The 21,236-nt window shown below is 37.5% G+C and overlaps 1 protein-coding gene across 1 annotated transcript in view; it reads right to left on the bottom strand.

Annotated features, from left to right (window-relative positions):
* The window catches only part of LOC124631278 (guanylate cyclase 32E), a 31,527-nt gene that overhangs the window by 627 nt on the left and 9,664 nt on the right, over positions 1 to 21,236 (bottom strand). The window contains exons 4-25 of the mRNA XM_047165597.1: positions 18,116 to 18,223; positions 16,587 to 16,709; positions 15,921 to 16,122; positions 15,565 to 15,642; positions 12,410 to 12,654; positions 10,176 to 10,321; positions 8,977 to 9,094; positions 8,300 to 8,390; positions 6,397 to 6,573; positions 5,536 to 5,780; positions 3,637 to 3,741; positions 3,261 to 3,332; positions 2,353 to 2,524; positions 1,983 to 2,205; positions 1,628 to 1,762; positions 1,434 to 1,546; positions 1,201 to 1,352; positions 1,010 to 1,108; positions 780 to 924; positions 600 to 698; positions 233 to 503; positions 45 to 153 (exon numbers count right to left, since the gene is read on the bottom strand). Coding sequence (XP_047021553.1) covers positions 45 to 153; positions 233 to 503; positions 600 to 698; positions 780 to 924; positions 1,010 to 1,108; positions 1,201 to 1,352; positions 1,434 to 1,546; positions 1,628 to 1,762; positions 1,983 to 2,205; positions 2,353 to 2,524; positions 3,261 to 3,332; positions 3,637 to 3,741; positions 5,536 to 5,780; positions 6,397 to 6,573; positions 8,300 to 8,390; positions 8,977 to 9,094; positions 10,176 to 10,321; positions 12,410 to 12,654; positions 15,565 to 15,642; positions 15,921 to 16,122; positions 16,587 to 16,709; positions 18,116 to 18,223 — 3,228 coding nt within the window. The remainder of the gene's footprint in view (positions 1 to 44; positions 154 to 232; positions 504 to 599; positions 699 to 779; positions 925 to 1,009; positions 1,109 to 1,200; positions 1,353 to 1,433; positions 1,547 to 1,627; positions 1,763 to 1,982; positions 2,206 to 2,352; positions 2,525 to 3,260; positions 3,333 to 3,636; positions 3,742 to 5,535; positions 5,781 to 6,396; positions 6,574 to 8,299; positions 8,391 to 8,976; positions 9,095 to 10,175; positions 10,322 to 12,409; positions 12,655 to 15,564; positions 15,643 to 15,920; positions 16,123 to 16,586; positions 16,710 to 18,115; positions 18,224 to 21,236) is intronic.

The following is a 21,236-nucleotide window of genomic DNA, read 5'->3' as shown; positions in this document are numbered from 1 at the left end:
TGTTTTGTCCTCAAAACCTTATAATCCCTCAGTATAGCACTTACTTCCATGAGATACTCATCGCTGCGATGATGTAAAACGCCGTCCGTATGAGATTCCAAATGATTTCCGGATGCAAAGCGCAATTTTTTAGGAGATTCTAAACTGCAACATCTTAAAACATAATAATATCAACCAATTAGTAAACACTTGAATATAGAAAAAAAAACTTGAAATTCGAATGGATCGTTACCTATGCAGGCCACCAACTTGATTCTTCCAGTTCCTAGTTTTGAGGGAGCTCCTCTGTCCTCGTTTGTCTGTGCTTCCCGGTGGTTGTGCATTGTCTCTGGCCGCTCTACGTCTGGCCCGGGCGGCGGCCGCGGCTGGCTCCTCGCCTCGCAACCAATACGTTACCTGGTCACGCTTTCCCTTCATTGAGACTATACCCCGCTCTTCGAGAATATACCCTCCTAGTTGATCAAGCAACATTTTGCACGCTGCACTACAGTGGATTTTTAGGGCTGCAATAAACCGAAATTATCAGTAAATAGTAGGTGACGTTCGCCTTTCGAAAATAGCGTACTGACAATAAGCGAACATCTGAGGTTGTTACTTACGCGCTCCTGTCGATTCGAAACGGCTGGCAGTGTTAACCGTGTCTCCAAATAGACAATATCTGGGCATCTTCAGTCCTACTACTCCTGCACATACTGGCCCTACAAACGTAATTTACGACACATTAGACAATTTATTGATATTTAAACACTTATTTAAGAACGTTTCATAATTATCTTTACCTGAATGTAGACCGACTCGCAACATTAACCTATGATCAGGCCGGTGTCGTAAGCGAAATGCCCGCGTGGCTGACAATAGAGCTAGAGCCATCGATGCCACTTCGCCTGCGTGGAGTATACCATTACGAATTGGCAAGCCCGACACCTAGAATAAGCAATCATTTAAGTAAAAGTAATAATACGAAATTAAAAGTATGCAAGTACTTAATTCGTTGCTAAATAATACTTACGACCATGTAAGCATCGCCTATAGTTTCCACTTTGTAGACGTCAAAATTTTCTAATATTGAATCAAAACATGTGTAAAGATCATTCAAAAAATCTACCACCTGTAAACAGAACACAATCACTGTTAGGACTACATGCAATATAATATTATGATCACAACGTGGGCAAAGTGAGCTGAACGTCCATTGTTTACCTGTAATGGAGTACTCTCCGCTGACATGGCTGTGAAGCCAACAATATCACTAAAGTAAATAGTCACGGAATCATAGCTCTCTGGCATAACTCGTCGACCTCGCTTCAACTGGTCGGCCACCGGTGCTGGTAGCATTTCTTCTAATAAAGCCTCTGAAATACAGCAAATAGGTAAAGGTAAAATAAGTCAAGCTATGTGATAGCTATACTACAATGCTTAAAAATAGTTCTAACCAGTCTTTTTCTTCTCCTCCTGCAATTGATCAGTCCTCTCGTCTACTAAAGCTTCGAGATTGTTCGCATATTTCTCCATCATGGCAATCATGTTATCAAATATGTTTGGTTTCCTGAAAAAAGCAAGGGTAGATAATTCAAGCTACATCTTAATTGTACCGTGTGTACAGCCAAATATTGGTAAAGCTGCTTACATGCCCTTCCGAAGTGGTCGGAGCCGCGTACGGATGGCTTTGAAGTCTGGTCTAGCTGACGGGTCTTCTGCCCAGCATTCAGTGCAACATTCTCTTACACAATCAAAACTAGCAGTTAACGCATCTAGCGGAGGCCTGCAATTTAGAATAATCATTATTTAATTACATACTTATTTAAAAAAACCAATACGCTAACTGCATTTCAATAAAAAAATAAGTTGTGAAAGAAATGATACGCTTTTGTTAAGTAATGTCTGGTGAGCAGACCATGATATTGTTTGCAAGAGCACAATAAGCCGTCATGGTTAGTATCTAGACTAAGGTCTCGTAGCTCACTGCTCAGACACATACCTACCTGTAAGGCGCAGGATCGGGAGCCGCTATCCTATGCAGCAGCGAGGGAACTGGTAACGCGTCTCCGCCGAATGGACCTCGTCGAGTATGCAGCTCGTATAGGACTAGTGCGAATGCGTAAACGTCGGATGGCGGGGAACCGTCGTGTAATTCTTCTGTCATGTTCGTGGTCTCCTTGCCCCAGCCCGCAGAGCGAAGTAGCTCCGGGGATAAATATGCTAAACCTGTGAAGATGTGGGAGGGTTGATGAAAAAGGAAACCTACACACTATTAGGTACCTACTTTCTCGTAGGCATTTAAGTTGGTGATAAAGAAAATTTCATGTTCACAATATTATGTAAATTATATCTGCAAATGAAGTAATCGCTTACCTTCAATATGAGATCTCAAGGCATTTGACTCCGATGGAGGCAATTCACCCTTTCTAAATTCTTTTAATCCGAAATCTGCCAGTTTAACGACCCAGCGCGCGTCCACTAAGCAGTTGGATGGTCGGAGTGCACCATGAAACTGCAGCGGTGATTCATGGATGAAAATCATTCCCTGGGAAAAGAAATATTGAAGTCCTTACTTTACTTACCTGACTGGATGAAAGGAAAATGATAATGTGTGAATATGTTGTATTTATGTATTTTGTTAGTTGCATGCATGATGAGTATTTATAATTTAAAATATAAATTGGCCTTTCGCCGTCGTATTTCAAGAATTTTTGTAGGTAGGTACTAACACAAACTCCCACTGACTTATGGGATCGCAAATCACTTGGTAGGATTTGCGCATTAGTGATGAATATTTTTATAAGCTCCTGGGGACCGAAGTTAATAATGTCAAAATCTAATAGAAATTGAATCGCAATTTGATCGTAATAGCAGTTTTAACCATATCGGGCATTCTGCTACTAATATAATCGATCTATATCTAATATAATCGTATTCCAACGACATTCGATTGGTTTGCGATTGGTCTGCTATTTTGGTGATTTTGGTCTATAGGTACGGTAGTTTGCTCTACAATCATATTGCAATCGTAAATCATTTGCAGACAAAATGATTCATTATTGAATGACAGAAAAGGATAAAAACGTTTATTTCAAAGAAAAAATAGCGGAATGCCACATACATACGCTTCTATCGTAATTGAGTCGTGATTGGATCGCAGTCGAGTGTGAATCGTACGTCGCTTAAGTAAAATTAGGAGAATCGGGCCCCTGAATTCCTAACCGACATTAGCACCGCATAAAATCAACGTGTAGGTAGGTAGATAGATCTATGAAACTTACTCTAATTATATCTCCCACTAAAGACGCGATGAACATGTTATCCAGTTTGATATCTTCATTCTCAAGAATGTCCTGTGAAAAATGGAGCATTAAACTACAGACACGAGTATGTTGCCAAAGATTTTTATCTTTGAATGTTGCAATATTTAAAATAGAAAATATACATATAGTTTAGGGTGTACCTACACGGTGTAATTAGCTGGAGCAAGTTAACATGCGCAAGTGACAAGTGACGAGCAAGTGGGTAGGTATTTTGCTTTGGTACAGGCGGGAGTCGCTGGACCTCGCACGTTTTTGAAAGCATGTAAACTGCGCCTGTGCCTCAACATGGCCCAAGATACTTGCACCGTGTAGATGCACCCTTATATTGTGTTACCTTGAGACTGCCTCTCGTGCAGTATTCGGATAAGGCGCAAACGTTGGGCGGCTCGATACACGCGCCGACGAACCCGTTCACGTTATCGTGTTGCAAATCCCGCATCTGCCGACACACACAGTTTATTATTGCACGCTGGAGATACAATACCCAGCAAATACGGCTATTATACATTCTGAATGTATAAATAAAACAGAATTCTCTACTGTTTTATTTATTCAGTGTACACTGTAGGTACTCTGTGTACAGCTACCTACATAAGTAAGTATAATGCAATATATTGGTACCTATTTTATTTATTTTGTTGCTAGCAGAATCTATTTGAGAAGATAAAAGCAAGGATTTGTAAAATAACCTAGGTGTTGTAATAAATCTTTTCACATAAGTAATCTGAGGACTCCTGAATTTAAAGAATATTGGAAGGATATACCCACAACCTTTTTTCTTAGGGCTGGATCCGCCCCTGCTACCATATCCGTGGCAGATAGCCAGATACTAATAATTCAAAGGCATGTGCCTAATTTCCTACATTTGCGCTCGGATATGACTCCGATTTTTATCCGAAGACCATTAACGAAAATATTCGGATTGTGTGGGCGCGGTAGAGAGTAATAAATTAATGTTATCAGTTACCCTGTTCAATAGGAACTCCTCCCATCGTAAGCGAAAAAACGAACGGCTAAATACAATATAATATGTGGTAGATAGGTTCTTTCTTTAAGCATTTTATATTATTTATTGAGGAATTTCTAATCTTGGATATTCAAAGCTCCTGAGCCCACAAATTCAACATTCAGACAGTAGCAGACAAATATCATATGTTCAGTGATTAGCGAAAGTTACCTAAGTTCGTTACAAGTTCTAAGAAAAGTTCAGTTACTTATTGGAATATTTTATTTGAGTTTATACTCTAAAGATTTTCAATAAAGTCTATTATTAACTGAAACTGAACAAACAGCTGTAAGTTACTGCGAACTAACAAAGTATTTATCCACACCTGAACAAATCACCTTTCACGAGATCTTAACTTAATTTATTAGCTGAAATTCCAATAGTTTTCAGTGATTGGAAAATTTTATTTTCAATTTTTCTCTTAAGTGAACACAAATCTCTAGTTAGGTGCTATGTGGAGACAACAAATCCCTAAAATATTAGGTAGGTCCTGCATAATCAGAGAGGTTCGCATCAAAAAGTAAACCCTTAGATATAGTAAATCTTAGATACCTATTAAACTTTCATTTTTATCACCCACTTCAAAAACATTTTAATAATTTATCTCAATCTTTCCAGGCTAATAATTATGTTTTTCATCTGATAGTGAGAGTAGGAGTAGTTTGGAAAATGCTGCACGAAGTTACGTTATGAACGAAATAGGACTCCGAAGTTAATATAGTCATGTAGAAGTATTTACCAGCACAGTGAAACTATAATCATGTATTGTAACGATGATAAAAGATGTTCATAAACATCCAAGACCACATATTTCGTTGGATAAACCTGGCTATTTATTTCTATTGTGCCTAATATATAGGTACGGCAGCATCAGTTCAGTAAATCGGATTTATTAAAACGATTTGTCTCAGTCGGTGCCCCATCATACAAGACGAGCTTGAAAGAGAAATGTTTTGTTTGTTTTGTTACGAGGAAAGCCTTTGAGCTAACCCCATGTAATGCCGTAAGGATTTATCAAAGTAAATTACGTAGACCATGTTTTATGAGTTAAGGTAGAGCTTGTACAGTTCAATGAGTAAAATATTGATCGATGTATTTATAGGTAGTTATCTAATAGAATAGGTACATTTTATTGCTTATGAAACTAAGGGGATTATGTTAATATTCAAATCATAATGTTCGAAAGTGTGTCATATAAAAGTATAACAAAAATGCTGATTAACTTACGATTTTGAGCTCCTTTTTGATCTCTCTGTTGATATCAATATGGTGTCTGCGAACTCTCTTGACAGCGAGCAGTCGGCCGCGGTAGAACGCTACTTCAGTGAATATAGCCGAGTATCTGAAGTCCAGGTCCGGATTGGAACTGAGAGACACCTGGCTGGACCGCACTCCGCCCGTGCTGCCTCCGTTCTTCTCATTGGTGGCCACGGCATTGGTTGAAGAAGACACGTTACCGCCCGCATTGCTATCTTGCTGGAAGAATTCAGCTCTGATCAACTCGTAAAGAATTTAGAAAATCTTAAAATTAGAATACCTACATCATGTTTTTGAGGCCATGTAGGTACTGAAAAAATAACTCCGTCAGAAACTGACTGAATACACACTTCTATTTTTAACACTATTTGACACTCCACCAACTCGTACTCCCGTTTACATTAGGTAATAAAAAGAATGCACTCTCAACTCCAATATTTCTATAGCATTGAACTTTATAAAACTGTTCATTGGAGTGGAGCATTCGTTGAAATATTTCCCATCAACAATTTCATACCGCATGAGCAAATTCATTTCATAGGCAAAGACAACAAAAGGCTGCAATATAGAGTACATTTTTGTGTCGGAATGATAACCCGCTTTTTCGTCGCGTGCGAAAATTAAAGGCCGCTCTACTTACATGGAAACATATAAGCTGTAGTTCTATGGGAGCAGAATTTGCAAGTGCAGCATACAATATAAACAACTACTAAGTACGTCAGAATATTAAGCTTACCTGCATTCCTCTTGTACAGAAAGTACCTAGTTCCTACAAACAATAGTTAACTTTAGCGTGCATGCAGACAACATGTACAAGTTCGGTTTACCTACTCAGTTTGTTCGCTCGTTGTTCTTCTTCAGGCAGATGTAATTCTCGGAAGTCGATTTTCCACAGCAGTGAGTCCAGCTCTTGTTCGTAGCGCCAACCACGGTATAGCGCTAGGGCTGCTAAAGCGAGCAGTGCTAATGTGCCTCCCGAAGCTCCCAGTGCCCATGCTCCAATATGACCTACGTTTGAAAAAATTGCTTATTAAAATTAATAAAAGATAAAATTACTTTTAATAAAAGTTATATTTTCTTGATAAGTTTACTATTTTCTAAGAATAAAATTGCTAGGGCATAAAACTCGCTAGACGTTTTATAGTTCAGTAATCCAGTAATGAATTGAAACATCACGAAAGGTTTGAAGTGCCATATTAACAAATTAATTTGTTTGTTTGTGATTCTTAACTATGTTTACGCTCGCGTGATTTTGAATTTTATGACATTGTTAGAAAAGTTAGTGAACTTAAGGCAGAAGGAATTAGGTACAGTTCAGTTTATTACGTCGTTAAAGACAGTCAAGACCTACCGAGTCGTCTGTGCATCACCAGATTGACTGAAATGTAGTGTATACTTCAAAACAACGCCGAGGTGAATGACATGGCTTTAATCTTTGCAACAAACATTAATCCCGACTCGACTACATTATTTATTTAGAGAATTAGCGAAACGAAAACGGAATTTAATGTCATAATTGAATTTTGGAACTTAATTTGAGCTGGAATAGGGTTTTCTTTGAAGAATTTTAATTACTTGTAATAAACGCTTGTGTTCAATTTATGGCTAGTTTCAAAGAGCTGGATTCCTCGCAACGCTGAACTAGAACACAAAGAACTTTTGAAAGATCGAGCAAAGGAAGTAAGTATGGCTCCGCTATATGAACTATTTCATGAACAGAAGTATAAAATAAACACAAAGGTAAAAAATCCACATTACCTACACATTTATAAGAAGCAAAGATAAGATGATTGCACTGGCCATTACAAATAGTTCAGTTAATTGGTTCCACTATCAGTGTAATAGAATGAAGGCTCGTTTCCTTCATGCAATTTCTTTTCAAGAAAATCTCCACGTCAATAAAGCTCAACAAATTGAAATGGACTGTTTCTTTGCAGAAAAACCGATTTCCTTTTCACTAAGTAGTGTTGGATGAAAATACTATTCTAAACGAATGACCTCTTCGAGATATTATTATGACTAAGTACGTACATTGAATATCAAAGTAAAAGGTTTTTCTTAAAGCCACTAAACTATTCAGTGGAGGGAAGATTATTTTTCAATAAACCTTTGACTGATTTTATTCGGCTTTTACATGTTTTGTTGTAAGCAAAATATGAAGGCGAACCCTTTTCGTTTACTGTTTGAGTCGAAATTGCTTTCTGAGAATTTGACTTGTGACCTGAAAGTATTACTCTCGTTTGTAAAATGTAGGTACGTAACAAAGGACTGCTAGGCCGTAATATAGCGCTTTAAAGTATTTTCATGTCACAAGTGAGTATGTGAGGCCGTCATGAGTAGTGTGAAGCTATGTTCGTTCGCATTAGGTGGCGATGTCGGCGGGCGGCGGCGCAGCGTGCGCCCGATGGCCCGCTGCTCAGCATTGCTTGTCACTACGACTCGTAACGACACTTTTACGACCCACCCCACTTACTGTCGCTTACAAACCTTGCGCTTAATGCCGACCCGAGCTCTAACAGTACATATTAGTTTTTTAGATCGCCAGTAAACAAAATGGTCGGACCCTGTCCGCTGCCCGTTCGTAATGGAGTACTCTCGCCCACTTGCTGATTCTATTAGCTTTCAACATAAGTTCCGCATTAAGGAAAAGTGACTACACTTTTCACAACAACGGGTGTTCGCGACAACGTGTAAAAATGTACTTAGTCTAAAAGTAAACACTGGTGTTACTTACTGACGCATTTTTCTCCTCTAAACCCGCACGGTGGCTCGGAGAGGGGCACCTGGCCGCCTGGCCACTCCATCTCCCGTAAAAATCGAACTTCCTGTGACAAATAAATATTTTTACGATTTCCACGAACTGATTTTTCTGGTCGAGTATTATAAAAATTACCGTAAAATTCCTCGCTAGATCAAACAGTTTTCTGCAGAAATAGAACGCGAATATAAATTAGGTACCTACCTACATGCGAAAATATTTCAAATGCTTATAGGATTACAGATTGTTCCAGTTTAAAGGACCTTAGTATCTTCAGATTTGAATCCATACGCCGGTTGGCACCAAAGTGCATCTTCCACGCCAAAATGTGACGTAAACGGTTAAAAGATGCCGTTTATTCGGGGCACGTCGAGTATCGTTGTGCGTACGTGTTTCGGATATTTGATAACGAATCTATTTACATGTAGATGTAAGTGTTTTCATGCAGATATTTATATCATTAGCCTTATCACCCGTACAAATGTTGCAAACCTTTGAATTTTTTGGAAAAAATTCAAGGATAATCTTGAATAGGATATCTCATATTCTATCTTAAATATAATTTTATTTACGCAATTTCATTAAAATTTAATTGTACTTGCGAAACACGTGGCTTTGGCTAGGTCTTAGTCAAGTTCTATCAAATAACTTACTGGTGCGGACTTGTGTAGCACCGCCAGAGGGTAGAGGCCTGGCGGTTTCGCTGGGTCGATGCTCAGCAGCGTGTAGTTGCCTTCCGCATCACCATGCTCGTCCATGTGCACCCAGTAACTGATCAGGAGGGAAAACCAGACAATAGTATAGACATTTTCATATCTAAATTTGGTATACGTTTCCATTACAAAACATAATGGAACGCCATCCCATTCCACACAAATTCCTTTTCATTCATGCATCGTTCAAATTATGAATTAATTAAAAATACTGCACAGCCTGCAACCAGTCACCTTCCGTATGTTCTAAATAGTTTCTTATAATATTACCAAAGAATTTCGTATCGGCCTAGTTGTTTTATGAAATCTTTACAAACAAAACAAAAATAAAAGCGGAGCTTTGACCTGTTAATTGAACGAGGAAGTGGTAAAGCTTTTGTGTCGCTGCACAAAAACACGCAATATGGGGACCTAACACGAAAACTATTTGTTTTGAGAATTGTTTCAAAGCAACCGTGGAAAAGGGGACGAAGATTTTTTTTGGCTTTTCAAATATAAAAGAGCAGATAGTTTTACTCGTTTTCCGAAACGTTAAACTAGTTAAAGAACTTCTTGAATCTGTGAGACGACACGATTTTTCGATCGAGATTATTGTCGATTCAACTATCTAAGCGGTTGGCTATATCGCTTCTAATTCTGTTAGCCAAGCCACAATCTCTAAGCTGTGTTACAAAGAAGCACGTCGCGGTTACCTAACCAGAGGGTAAGCCAGTTCGTTATCTGACTTCGTGGGCCACGAATCGTGGCAGTAAGAATTGAACTACCAGTGACCGTTTTTATATCTGATTGGAGTTGAAAATTACGTTAATTTGCAACAATCATGCGCGGAAATTCGTGTTATTGAACCTTTTTTCTTTTATCGTAAAAAAATCGAAAAGTTTATTTATTTTTCCTTGGCTCAACCGGGCTTCCTGTAATTTCATGCAAATGAGTACAAATATCTGGTGTTTGATCTCGAAATCAAAAATTTTCTAAATCGGTTCACCAATTTAACCGTAATAGCGTTGACCATGTTGATCATTGTTTTCGCATTTATTATATAAAGACATCACATCTGATTTCCTCTTGAAAGTAGGCAGTAGTGTGCCTTACAATGTGAACGTGGAAAAATATTACGAAGATGAAATAAGGTCTCTTACCCCATAACACTATGGTAGGTGGTGTTCCTCATTCTCGCTGCAATAGCTCTTCCATCTCGCGGCCCTTCGCCACTGGTGAGCGCTTCTGCGAGCGCACGCGCATACACCCACACGGAGTCGTGTAGCCATGCCGCCTCTACAGGAATCTATTAAACCAATTAATACCTAGATAAGTCCACGGTGGTAGTTTGAACTAAGTTGTCAGGTAATTAAATTCTTCACTTCTCAATTTAAATCAAAATTAATGAACAGAAAACGACCTTTTTTCACATGCTGTAATCCCAGAAAGCCATTAAGCCTGGTGTCAACTTTAGGAAAATTCATTTAGGGGTCGAATAGGCGGTGAAATAACGAAAACTCATTTAGAGGGTCAGATAACCGGGCGGGGTCCGGTGTTCAGGTAACTGCCTACCTCTATTGGTTATATAAAGCGTAGGATTGTAAAATGTCCGGGTATAAAACTTATTAAAACTTAATGGAACTAACTTCATTACGTCCTTTAGCATATTCATATTAGTTGTAAAACATCTTTTCGGGCACGAATGACGAACTTGTGCAATGTAATTAAGCTTTGAATCCGATTAACAAGTAATATAAAATGAGCAGAAGAGTCGCGTTTGAGCGTTTACAATAACAAAAGCATAGCAAATGCGCCGTCGTCTGAGAAACAAAGATGAAATATGTCGCTTGTGCCTGCAATTACGCCGGCGCTCATACCCTTCACAAAACACAGCTTAGCCGGTTGGAAGCAAAATATTTCCACGGAAGCGCTGTTCCTCACAGACTAAAAAGTAAGAATGAAATGGCATTTTAGTATTTTTATTTTAATAATTATAATTTGGATAAATCGCCCACTATAACCATTTATTGCGAATTTACTTATTTACATAGGTAAGAAAACCTGATGAATTGATTTTACAAAGTCAATGCGGTGTGATGAGTGTTGCTCGTCATCATCATTACCTGCGTTGACATTCTTCATTTACTTACTTACAACAAAATTACACAAAATGAAGGAATGAGTAAGTAAATGAAGTACAAACAGTACAAGTTGTAGCCGGACTTTACGTGGCTTTTATTCATTAGATTAAAACATCCCAGTTGCGGATACGCTCATTCTTTGCCTTTGAATTAATTACTTTGAGGATGCAGATTTAATTACGAAAGGGCAAAATGGACGCGATGCATAATTCGCTCTAATGTAGTCGTTTCCATGTTCGTGTAACTATAGCACCCTGTATATAGATTAATGATGCCAGTGTGTCAGATGCAGGTTTTAATTAACACAGAGAATTAACGTCCCGTTTAATTAGTTTGTCAGAGTATTATGTAAATGCTATAGTGATGTTAACGATGTCTGAATCTGTTTTCTTTACCGAGAAACGGTAAAATTAATTTTTTTAATTAAACTTTGACGTACGACAACGACTTTCCTTCTTTCTGCTACGTTCATTTTAATAGCTTTGTTTTCTGCATGCAGTTAGACAATAAACATTGCAATAAAAACAATGGACAGGATTTTATAGCATTAATTAGATGCAGTTAAAATAAACGATTCAAAACTATATTTTGAAGTCAAACAATTCAAACATATAATTACACTTGATGCATGATTTAGGTTTATTGATACAAAATATTTTGGTTTACTGAAACTCGACCTTAAATATGTAACTCCTTTAAATAACATAGTTCTGACAATACGTTTGTGACAAACGTTTGTACCGTTGCAGACTCATTTATCAAAAAAATTGTCATCTATTTCCCGCCACAAAATGATTTGACATGTATTTATTCGATACTTGCTAAGTATATCGGGTGTGTCGTTCATAATCACATTAAATTCTATCACATGTACTTCATGATATTCTATAGCGAATTGTAAAAAAAAATAACATAATCCATTCAGTGGTTTAGCCACAGGACTCATTTTTCGTTTTCATAATTTACAACATCATGTGTAAAGCAGAGATAAAGTTAGGAGTATCGAATGTTTTGATCAGTTGACAGCTGTCAGTTTTCAAGGGAGAATTTCAGCTGTTTGTAATGACTGACTTCTATATGGTGTTCTAATTTTCGCACATTTTTATTCTATTTACTTTGTTTGAATTTTTTTTTATTTTTACGTATTTTTCTTTTTTCTTTGTGTTAATCGACAGACATCAACCAGTACATTAACGCATTTCATTTAATTTGATTATGAACGACACACCCGATATAGAGCATGAACTACTCACCACTTTCCCGCCGCCAAAAGCAAGCAAAGGATTGGTGAAGTTGAACGGTGGCATCTGCAGTCTTCTATTGACTTCTCTCGCGAACACTGGGTATGACGGTGATGGTGATGGGGCTACAGCCAGGTACGAGCGAAAAGCCTGAGGAGTTCTGGCTCCTGGTTCCTTGCGGAGCGGCCCAGATAGGTACCGGATTGCCTCCTCAGATTCGTATTTATCCACGTCGACGCCGATAGCTGCATATTCACCTGAGATAAAATAAATTATAATTTAATAGATTTATAATTTAAATAAGTGTATAATTTAGCCCTTTAACATTTTATTTTGTTTGTTGTTTATTGTGTTGGATAAATTGACAAAATAATAAATAGATAGATATTAGAATGGATTTCTACGTTCCAAACACATTGTCTATCGGTAAGATTACAAAGCATCTACATAGGTACATAATATAATCGTTGCTTATCAATCGCTGCAAATCCTCGTGCGAATAGTGGCAAAGTCTGTGATGTGGTGACAATGTTTGGAGATACGTAATAACTAGATTAACAGGGAGCAAGACTATAACAGTAATGCCGAATTTAATTAAATATTGGAGAGCAAATGTTGCGTCTTATATTCTCCCTAAAAACAAAAAGTCGTATTCTTTTGTTTAGTATGAATGTCAGGGTTTAAAAATCCCAGACATGTTTTATACAATTTAATAATGCGTCTCGTTTTGTATCTTTATCTAGATTTGCGTTAAACTTAAAAACAAAAGACGATTCTTTAATTCTGTTTTCATACCGAGTTACATAATCTGAGAGACCGTAACATTTTATTTATTAATCCATGTTTAAAGTTAATGACTGCTATTCTCCCGAAAATTGTTTGTGAAAATATTTTTCCCTGAATTCTGAGCTTTCACATGAAAATCCGTCATACGAATACCGTTGGCTGGTGCAAACTGCGCGCCCAAACAAAACGATGCTATAAAACTTTTATATTTCCAACGTTTGTAGGTATTTTACAATCTGAAAAAGGGCGTCATTGTTACCAGGCACTTCCAGTTGTCAATAGTCCACGTTTTATGGTTAAATAGGTTATTTGATAACGCATGATAAGGACTGTAACCATTTGTTTATCTTCCCAAGGCTTAATGACCGTGCTCTTGAATAATGATTAGGACCCATGAACCGTGAAGTAGGTACCTAAGATTATTTAAAAAATAAAACTTTATTTGAAGTACCTATATCCTCATATACCTAACAGTGTAGAAACGTGCAGCAATTGAATAGCACCGCTTCTGAAGAGCCACAATATTTGCTCGTCAGTTGATCGATGTGCTCACGGCGAGGCAAACAGCTCGCTCCAACACCCCGCAATACTTCCTCCAATAACGATTCAATAGCTCGCCGAGATCTTTAAGCTTATTACTTTCCAATAATCTGAACTAAGCCCCTTTTCATTTTAAACGAAATATATTTTTCTCGAACCAGTCTTGGCTCAAGAAAATTGGTCAGTCGGGTTTTCCTTTAAGTAAAATCGACTGTATTAATAATCGAAGTTACCACAAAAATACAAACAGGCTAGCAAAACATGTCATCCATAATATGATGACATGTTTGTAATAAATAGAATCAGTATATTAGTTATCTGTCACAAACATGACCGTTCCTATTTTCTATTTTCATGTATCATGTTTGAGGGAAATCTTAAAATAGTTCTCTGATACAGCCGGGTTACTTTTTAGGCGTATGTGTTGATACTTTCATATGAGTGAACATTTGTATAGCTTCCGAGCCCGAAACATATTGTTCGTGTACTTTCAATCAGAAAGATGGTGTTTTTCATCTCACAGCGCTCTGATAGTGTTTGTGTTTACATGTATGTATTTATTTATATTGACTACGCTGTAAGGGTAGACCATATACATTTCTCTACGGGGCAGACAGGGCAGTGCCTACTTATTCTCTCTATTGATGCAACAGAATAGGTTGCGAAATGAATCTATAAATATTCATGTAATGTAAGTTCTGAGAGTTATTAATATGCATTTGTTTTCCGTCCTTAATGTGCCATGAAAAGAGAGAATGAATAACGCGAGTGAAGGCGTTCCTCCCGCATAATGGGGCGTTGGTGTCGGTCTAACAAAGGGAGGATCTAGACAAATATATCACACGCGAGCTTATGGAAATCAAGCACGTAGTCAAGCTTTTCACTTGCACAGTCACTCTTTGATATATTGCTTTACAAGGCTAATAGGGTGCTTTGTGTATGTGTAAGTAGATTTATAAACTCAACTGGCGGCGTGCGAGATAGAATACAGGAATAATTCTCTGAATATCTGACACATGTGGGATGTGAGACTTTTTCAGTTGTGTATTTCGCTTTGAGAGAATAGTTATTGACTAAGACAGAGTAGGTACACAGTACATGACGATAATCCTATTAAAGGTCCTAACTATGCGACTATTAATTAGGTCACACTGTCGCACCAAGCTTGCTTGAACACTTGACCTGACGTATCGAAAGTTGGTGATGAGTTTGTGTCGAGTAGGTACTTAGATTGAAAGTTATAGTGGAGTGACTAAGCGGTTATAAAATAAAAACGAGAAAATACACATACAAATCCATCATAAAAAAACTTTGTACGAGTACAATATCCACAGATGGACTTATATTACATTATATCTTATATTTTCCTTAAAGCATATTGGATGTTTCCTCTCGATTTATTGTGGGATAAGGTTCTACTATTGGCATTACTAGAGTTTGGGCAAATACCTTTATTTTATACAGTAATCAGGAAACTTTTCTTTTGATACCGGGACCGATATCAAGAATGATATCAATACCGTGTTTCTTCGTGATGAAAATGTTTTATTCACGTACAAAGGCTGTTTCAGGTTGAGGAATCATAATAATATGGTGGGTAAATAAGTATGCAGGTTTAGTTGGTATTGAATCAAAACTTTTTTATAAACCACCATTTATAATTCAATTACTTAATTAGCAAAAGATTATGTATTTGATAAACTGTTACGTTGTTCTTAAGTTGACCGTATCAATGAATCGATATAAGTTTAAGTTCCTAATAAGTACTTATGACAAGAAGTTCCACCTAAAAAACAATTATAGAAAACGTAACAGACCAGTTTTTTATTGTAATAAGTTACCTGAGTCCAGAAGCTGCATAGCGTCCAACGCCAACATTAATCCGATGTGATCATGATAATATCCCACAGACACGTAGACTGCAACAAAAATAATTACTTTAAAATGATGAACGATGCACTTAGGAAATTATTTAGAGTCAGTACTTTTCATGAACCGTACGATACTATAGAAAGATCTTCAGGCTTGTAAAGTTTTCATTGCTAAGGTAGGTACGTTTTGAATCAACTTTTGAAAATAACTAGAAACTGACAAAGGAACTGCATAAGTATGTCATGTAGATGTTTCAGTAGAATAAATCAGAACATTTCAAAACAAATTGATTTCCAATGTAAAATAATGAAAACTTGTCACGTACTTCTGGTGTCTTTGTACGTCTCTCGAACGATGTCCAGGAAGGGGTTACGAGAGAAGTTCTCCCGCCTGTTCTCGTAGTAATAAGGCTGTCGGTACACTTGCACAGTCCGCACCGATATTTGCTTCTCTCTCGCCGCAGCTATTATTGCAAGCGCTAAACGAGAAAAGTCGTGGTTTGGAGCCTTTAGGTACACGAACGCTACCTGCCAAAATAAAAGATAAATTAGCTCAAGTTTGCAGAGTGAAATTGCCCGCCTCTTTACCAAGCGCTAATAAGAATGACACAAAGGGACGATTCAATTTTACGGTTACTCAAATCTCTTAATAGCTCGTATTTATGGAAGGAAATTGCGGGACCGAATTAAGTTTGTAGTATAAAAGTTCTTTTATTACTACGAGATAAAAAATAAGGAAAGTCGAGGACGATCCCTGTTGCACGGGACTCATAATGTAATTACAGGGGGAATTGCTTTGCAACACTGTCTAGCCCTCGGAGAAATAAAAACTTTGCAAACAGGCATAGCTGGGCATAGACAAAATAAAATTAAGAGCAATAAGTAAGGAGGTATAACTACTTGTCGTAAAATGTTGTAAATATTGTAAACTACGTAAAGCATACGATTAACATAAATGTGTAACTGTATGTATGTATTGTTATAATGTTTACATGCATGAAATTGAAATGCGTGAGCACGGCGACCACGGAGCGCGAGATGTCGATGTCCGAAGGCCTGGTGCGCGCGAACGTCGAGTATACGCGCTTGTTTGAACTGGCAACATCTCGGCAATACTGTAACAAAGAAACACCATGAAGAAACAAATAGTAATAACGGTGCCCAGTAACCACAATCAGTACAAAATGATGTCTCTACAGCTTTTCAGACAACCAGAGATATAACATGACATCTGACCAGCCTACTATGATCATGCAGTGCTATCGATGTCATATAAGAGTCATGAATGAATTATTTTCAGACTGACACCGTCTACAACACTGAAACTCAATATAGCAACTATAATATACTTTGTGACTGAAACCTACGTTAAGTATGTTTATTGCTCATGTAAAGAGCGCTAACCGTCACGTGCTGAACCGGCTTTATTGCTGCCGTCAAATACTAACGTAGCCAACCATACATAATGTTTATAGTTCGACAAGTTTGTGATATTCCATTAACATAAGACATTGACTGCATTTGCAGTTTCGTTGCCTTCAACTCGACATCAATAACGTATATTGTTCTTTTTCCAATTAACTCGCGAACTCTTGGCAGTGTGCCGATTGAAACATGTCAAGTTTTATTGTGAACCGCAGCTTAGTATCGCAATTTACACTGTTTATGTTTAGTACGACATGTCGTATAACTCTTTCGCCTCGAGTTCTGTATAAGTGATTCATTCTACAGTCTGGTTTTTAGGTAATATATTCGTGCAGTCTTATCAGCTGTTGTAGGAAAGCATTCGGAACGTATATTCATGTCTCTAGAACCACTTAATGTCAAAACCTTTTAAACACGATTACCTTCAGGTAAAGCGTTATACACGCTTATATATATCGATATATCGATTATGCTAAATTGTACTCTGACAGTTGATCGATCAAGTTGGGTAAACACTGATGAGTATGAGAGTAATGGAGATTAACATCATCGATAAAGTGTAACAGCTAAAACGTGTTAGAACGATGTCATAACGTCGTGCACGATAACATGTATTGGATGCAATATTGCCGGCGGGCCATCACCGGCTTGCGGTTACGTTAGCCTATCTATATCTCTAGCATATAGCCCATGGACTAAAATTACGTCAGATGTCTCACAATTATAAAGGCAGTATTGTAATATTTTATGTTCCTTTTAATCCGCAGACATTACGATTATCTACGTAAAACAAATTTTCTCTGTAGGATGAAATGGTAAATGGTGGAAGTCGACCCCAACATATTTTGGTAGAGGCTCGGAAGATGAGGGTAAAATGGTAAAGTAAGGGACTTTACTCATAATCTACCTAGCCCTATGACGGTGTCGACTTAAAGTCTAACTGGACGCAGCTGGGAACCAATGTTTTACACGGACTTTTCCAACTACAACCAAAACTACCATACTCAAAATTTAAACATCTTTAAACATCTTCCTTTCTAAACTAACATAGCTCTACATACATGGTGTTGACGTAACGAGTTCAAAGGGTACTCACGTAGCTGACCATAGGCAGATTGAAAGCTGCGGCCATGCGCCCTTCGTGCACACACGTCTCTTGCGGTCCAATGAACGCCGACACGTTGGCTGCCCATAGTGACGCCACCTGCACCACCAAATTAGTTTAGACGTGGTTATTAAGGACCCAACATAAACTAGGTATAGCATGCTTATACACAAGGGAGTATAACATAGAAATACTGAGTCAAATTCCATCTAAAGGCTGAACTGTGTTGCTTTCTTGAAAAATAATGACGGTAAAGAAAGTGACGAACGGTTTTAAAATTATTCTTTGCCGGATACTGGTACATACGAATTTCATAATTATATATACATAAAAATGAAAACAAATTTCACAAAATCGTTTGTACGTCATAAACAATTTTTTATGCAGTTGTAAAAACTTAACGATGCAACTTTAAAATGTCCGTCGTCGTCTCCGCAAATTGCATTCAAGGCTTTGTTTATTAAATCGACTTACTAAGGTTGGCGGTTGTAAACATTCTACTTTTTTGGTGACTGCTGAATATAATGCAGCTCCCGTTTTGTTTGAGAACCGCGTAAGTTTCGAAATAATGTTAAATATTGCAGTACCTACATTTTAAACATGTCCAGTAAAAGTGCTTAAGTGAATGTTCCATTTTTTTTATTAATCCTTTCATCAGGCATCTAAGGCCGATAGAAAATACATTATAAATAGGTAATACATAGGTCGTAAAACTTATATGGTTCTCAAGTTTTGTGCAGCTTTACCCCTTGTATGCCGGTGCGCAGATCTACGCGAGACAATGGATTTTCTATTGATCTCTAATTAGCGATATTCAAGAGGATAAATACTAATGTGTTGATAATCAAATTATGTAAGGCTGAAAGACGGCAGGCTATTTCGATTCCGCCAACCAAATAGCCTCGTTCTTATTTCGCATGTTCATTATATCCATTACCTACAGTTTTATGGCTACATTTGACTAATGCTAATTCTATTCTCCGTTAAATGCCAGTTTCCCTTTCCAATAAAATATCTCTAATCAACTGCTGAGAGCTCAAGTTACTTAATTTATTACGCATTTCTGAACGTTAAGCTCTGCCAACGAAAAGGAGCATTATTATCTGTTAGAAGTTTGAAACAGACAGAAATATTTATTGTAAAGGGAAGCACACCGTGAACGAGTAATAGTATCTAAGTATTTGTCATGAAATGAGTTGAAACTAAGAGGAACAGAATATTTTATTTACAATAATAACAAATACACACGGACACCGATAATGACGGGAAAAATTAGTTGTAGGTACTCTTCTAGCTAACTGCAGACGTAAACACCAATTACAGTATTATCTGTAACGTAATGGCATTGAGTTACTAGGTACTCTAATTTTGCATACAGTATTGACACGAACAAAACCGCTTTCCAATCTATATGTTATTGCTAATACACGCACGCAAGTAAAATGAATGGTCACGGTAACAACGACTTTCTCTGTCGGCATCCCATAAGGATTTCTGGGTACAATGTGTGTAACGGCATGGCAGAATATGCGACCGACAGCGACTGATGCTCCCGTTTTTTACGCTCGAAGCCTGCGAATGTCAACTTTGCGCAACAACATCAATTTCGCAGACAAATACCCCTAATAGATAAAAGTTTGTAAAGATAGTGTTTCCTGTAACAGCGGAATTTATGTTCGATGTTTCCTGTTCTACATGCAGTTACTTAGCAGACTTGGAACGATATAGCAATACATTTGTGTAAACAAAACCAGATCAAAAGATAAATTGAGTGATGTTCGACTCAATAAGAGCTTTCTTCTTTTCCATCTCAGTTAATGGCTTATGTGTTAGTTGTAAACAGATTTCTCATAACTATTTTCTTAGAATTATTGGTTTATCTTTTGCTAAAAAAGTATTGAAAAACATTTGGGTACTTGACACTGGAAAAGTTGCTCGAAGAAAATACTTTTTCCAAGAATCCGGGTGAGTCGGAAGGAATCCACGATTACCATTTTATGCGTTAGCTTTGCGGATACGTCAGCCCACGGACAGAGGGTGGCATTAATGGTGACCCAATCTTCTTTACTCGCTGGCTTTTACAATACAATGTGAAAAGATTTTGTGGTCCTTTTCTACTTTATGAATCTCAATTCCTTTTGCCGGAGTTTAGGGGCTTTGAAATGGTTTTGCTACCAAAAGGAATAACTAATAGAAGTAGAAACTTATTCAAGTAAAAAACTTTTCAGTTCCTGGATGTCATCACAATGGATGCGGTGTACAATATGCCTAAGTAATTCATTTCTGATGTAGAACAAACACAATACATATGTTAATAACCATATAGGTAGATAAGATATCGGTATTCACCTTATTGTTATTTCTTACCGATATTGTAATGTTTATTTGCAGGTAAGTGGATAATATACGAACACATGCGTGCGAGCCAAAGTGGTTTGATGCGAAGAGTGGCTTGAATTAAACTAATAAGACGCTTCAATGACGTGCACGTGTTTTGCATGTCGATGGCCACCATTACTGGGTCATTGCTTTTGCAGGAATAGCCATTGCATTATTATTGGTCCCTGACTAGATGCATCCGTTATATCGCACACTTCAAGCTTCACAGTTAGATAAAACTTATTTATCGACGGCCTTCGTAACATAGTACCTACACTATTAAATCAAGGTTTATTTTATATTGAACACTGCTATTTAATTTTATGAGATTCAATGCCTAAGTGGATTACAGAGTAAACATGCAATGACACTCAAGTAGACCTTTTACTTAACAAGAAAACAAGACAGCTGAAAAATTACGAGTTTTATTTCAAGTTAAATTGATAGTTTCATGTGGCGGTTAAAATCCGAAGCACTAATGCAATTCTAGGAGATTTTATTTCTTGGAACAATGCAGATTGAATTCGTTTCGCAGGATCAAACGTGAATTTAGTGCCATGCGATGTACTAATGGCTATTGTAAAACTTCGGTCTGTGCCCATAAAACTTGTGCTAACTGCGACTAGTGGGACATAATCTGATTAAGTATACTTACTGGCTGGTAGTTGTAATAAATTGCATGAATGTTTCTATAAGCTTTTTATTGTGCTTTGCAAGTTATCATCTCAATAGT

The sequence above is a fragment of the Helicoverpa zea genome, chromosome 6 (genome assembly GCF_022581195.2).
Source record: "Helicoverpa zea isolate HzStark_Cry1AcR chromosome 6, ilHelZeax1.1, whole genome shotgun sequence".
Taxonomy (NCBI): domain Eukaryota; kingdom Metazoa; phylum Arthropoda; class Insecta; order Lepidoptera; family Noctuidae; genus Helicoverpa; species Helicoverpa zea.
The sequence above is the reverse complement of the archived record's forward strand: the minus strand, read 5'-3'. Positions and strand labels throughout refer to the sequence as shown.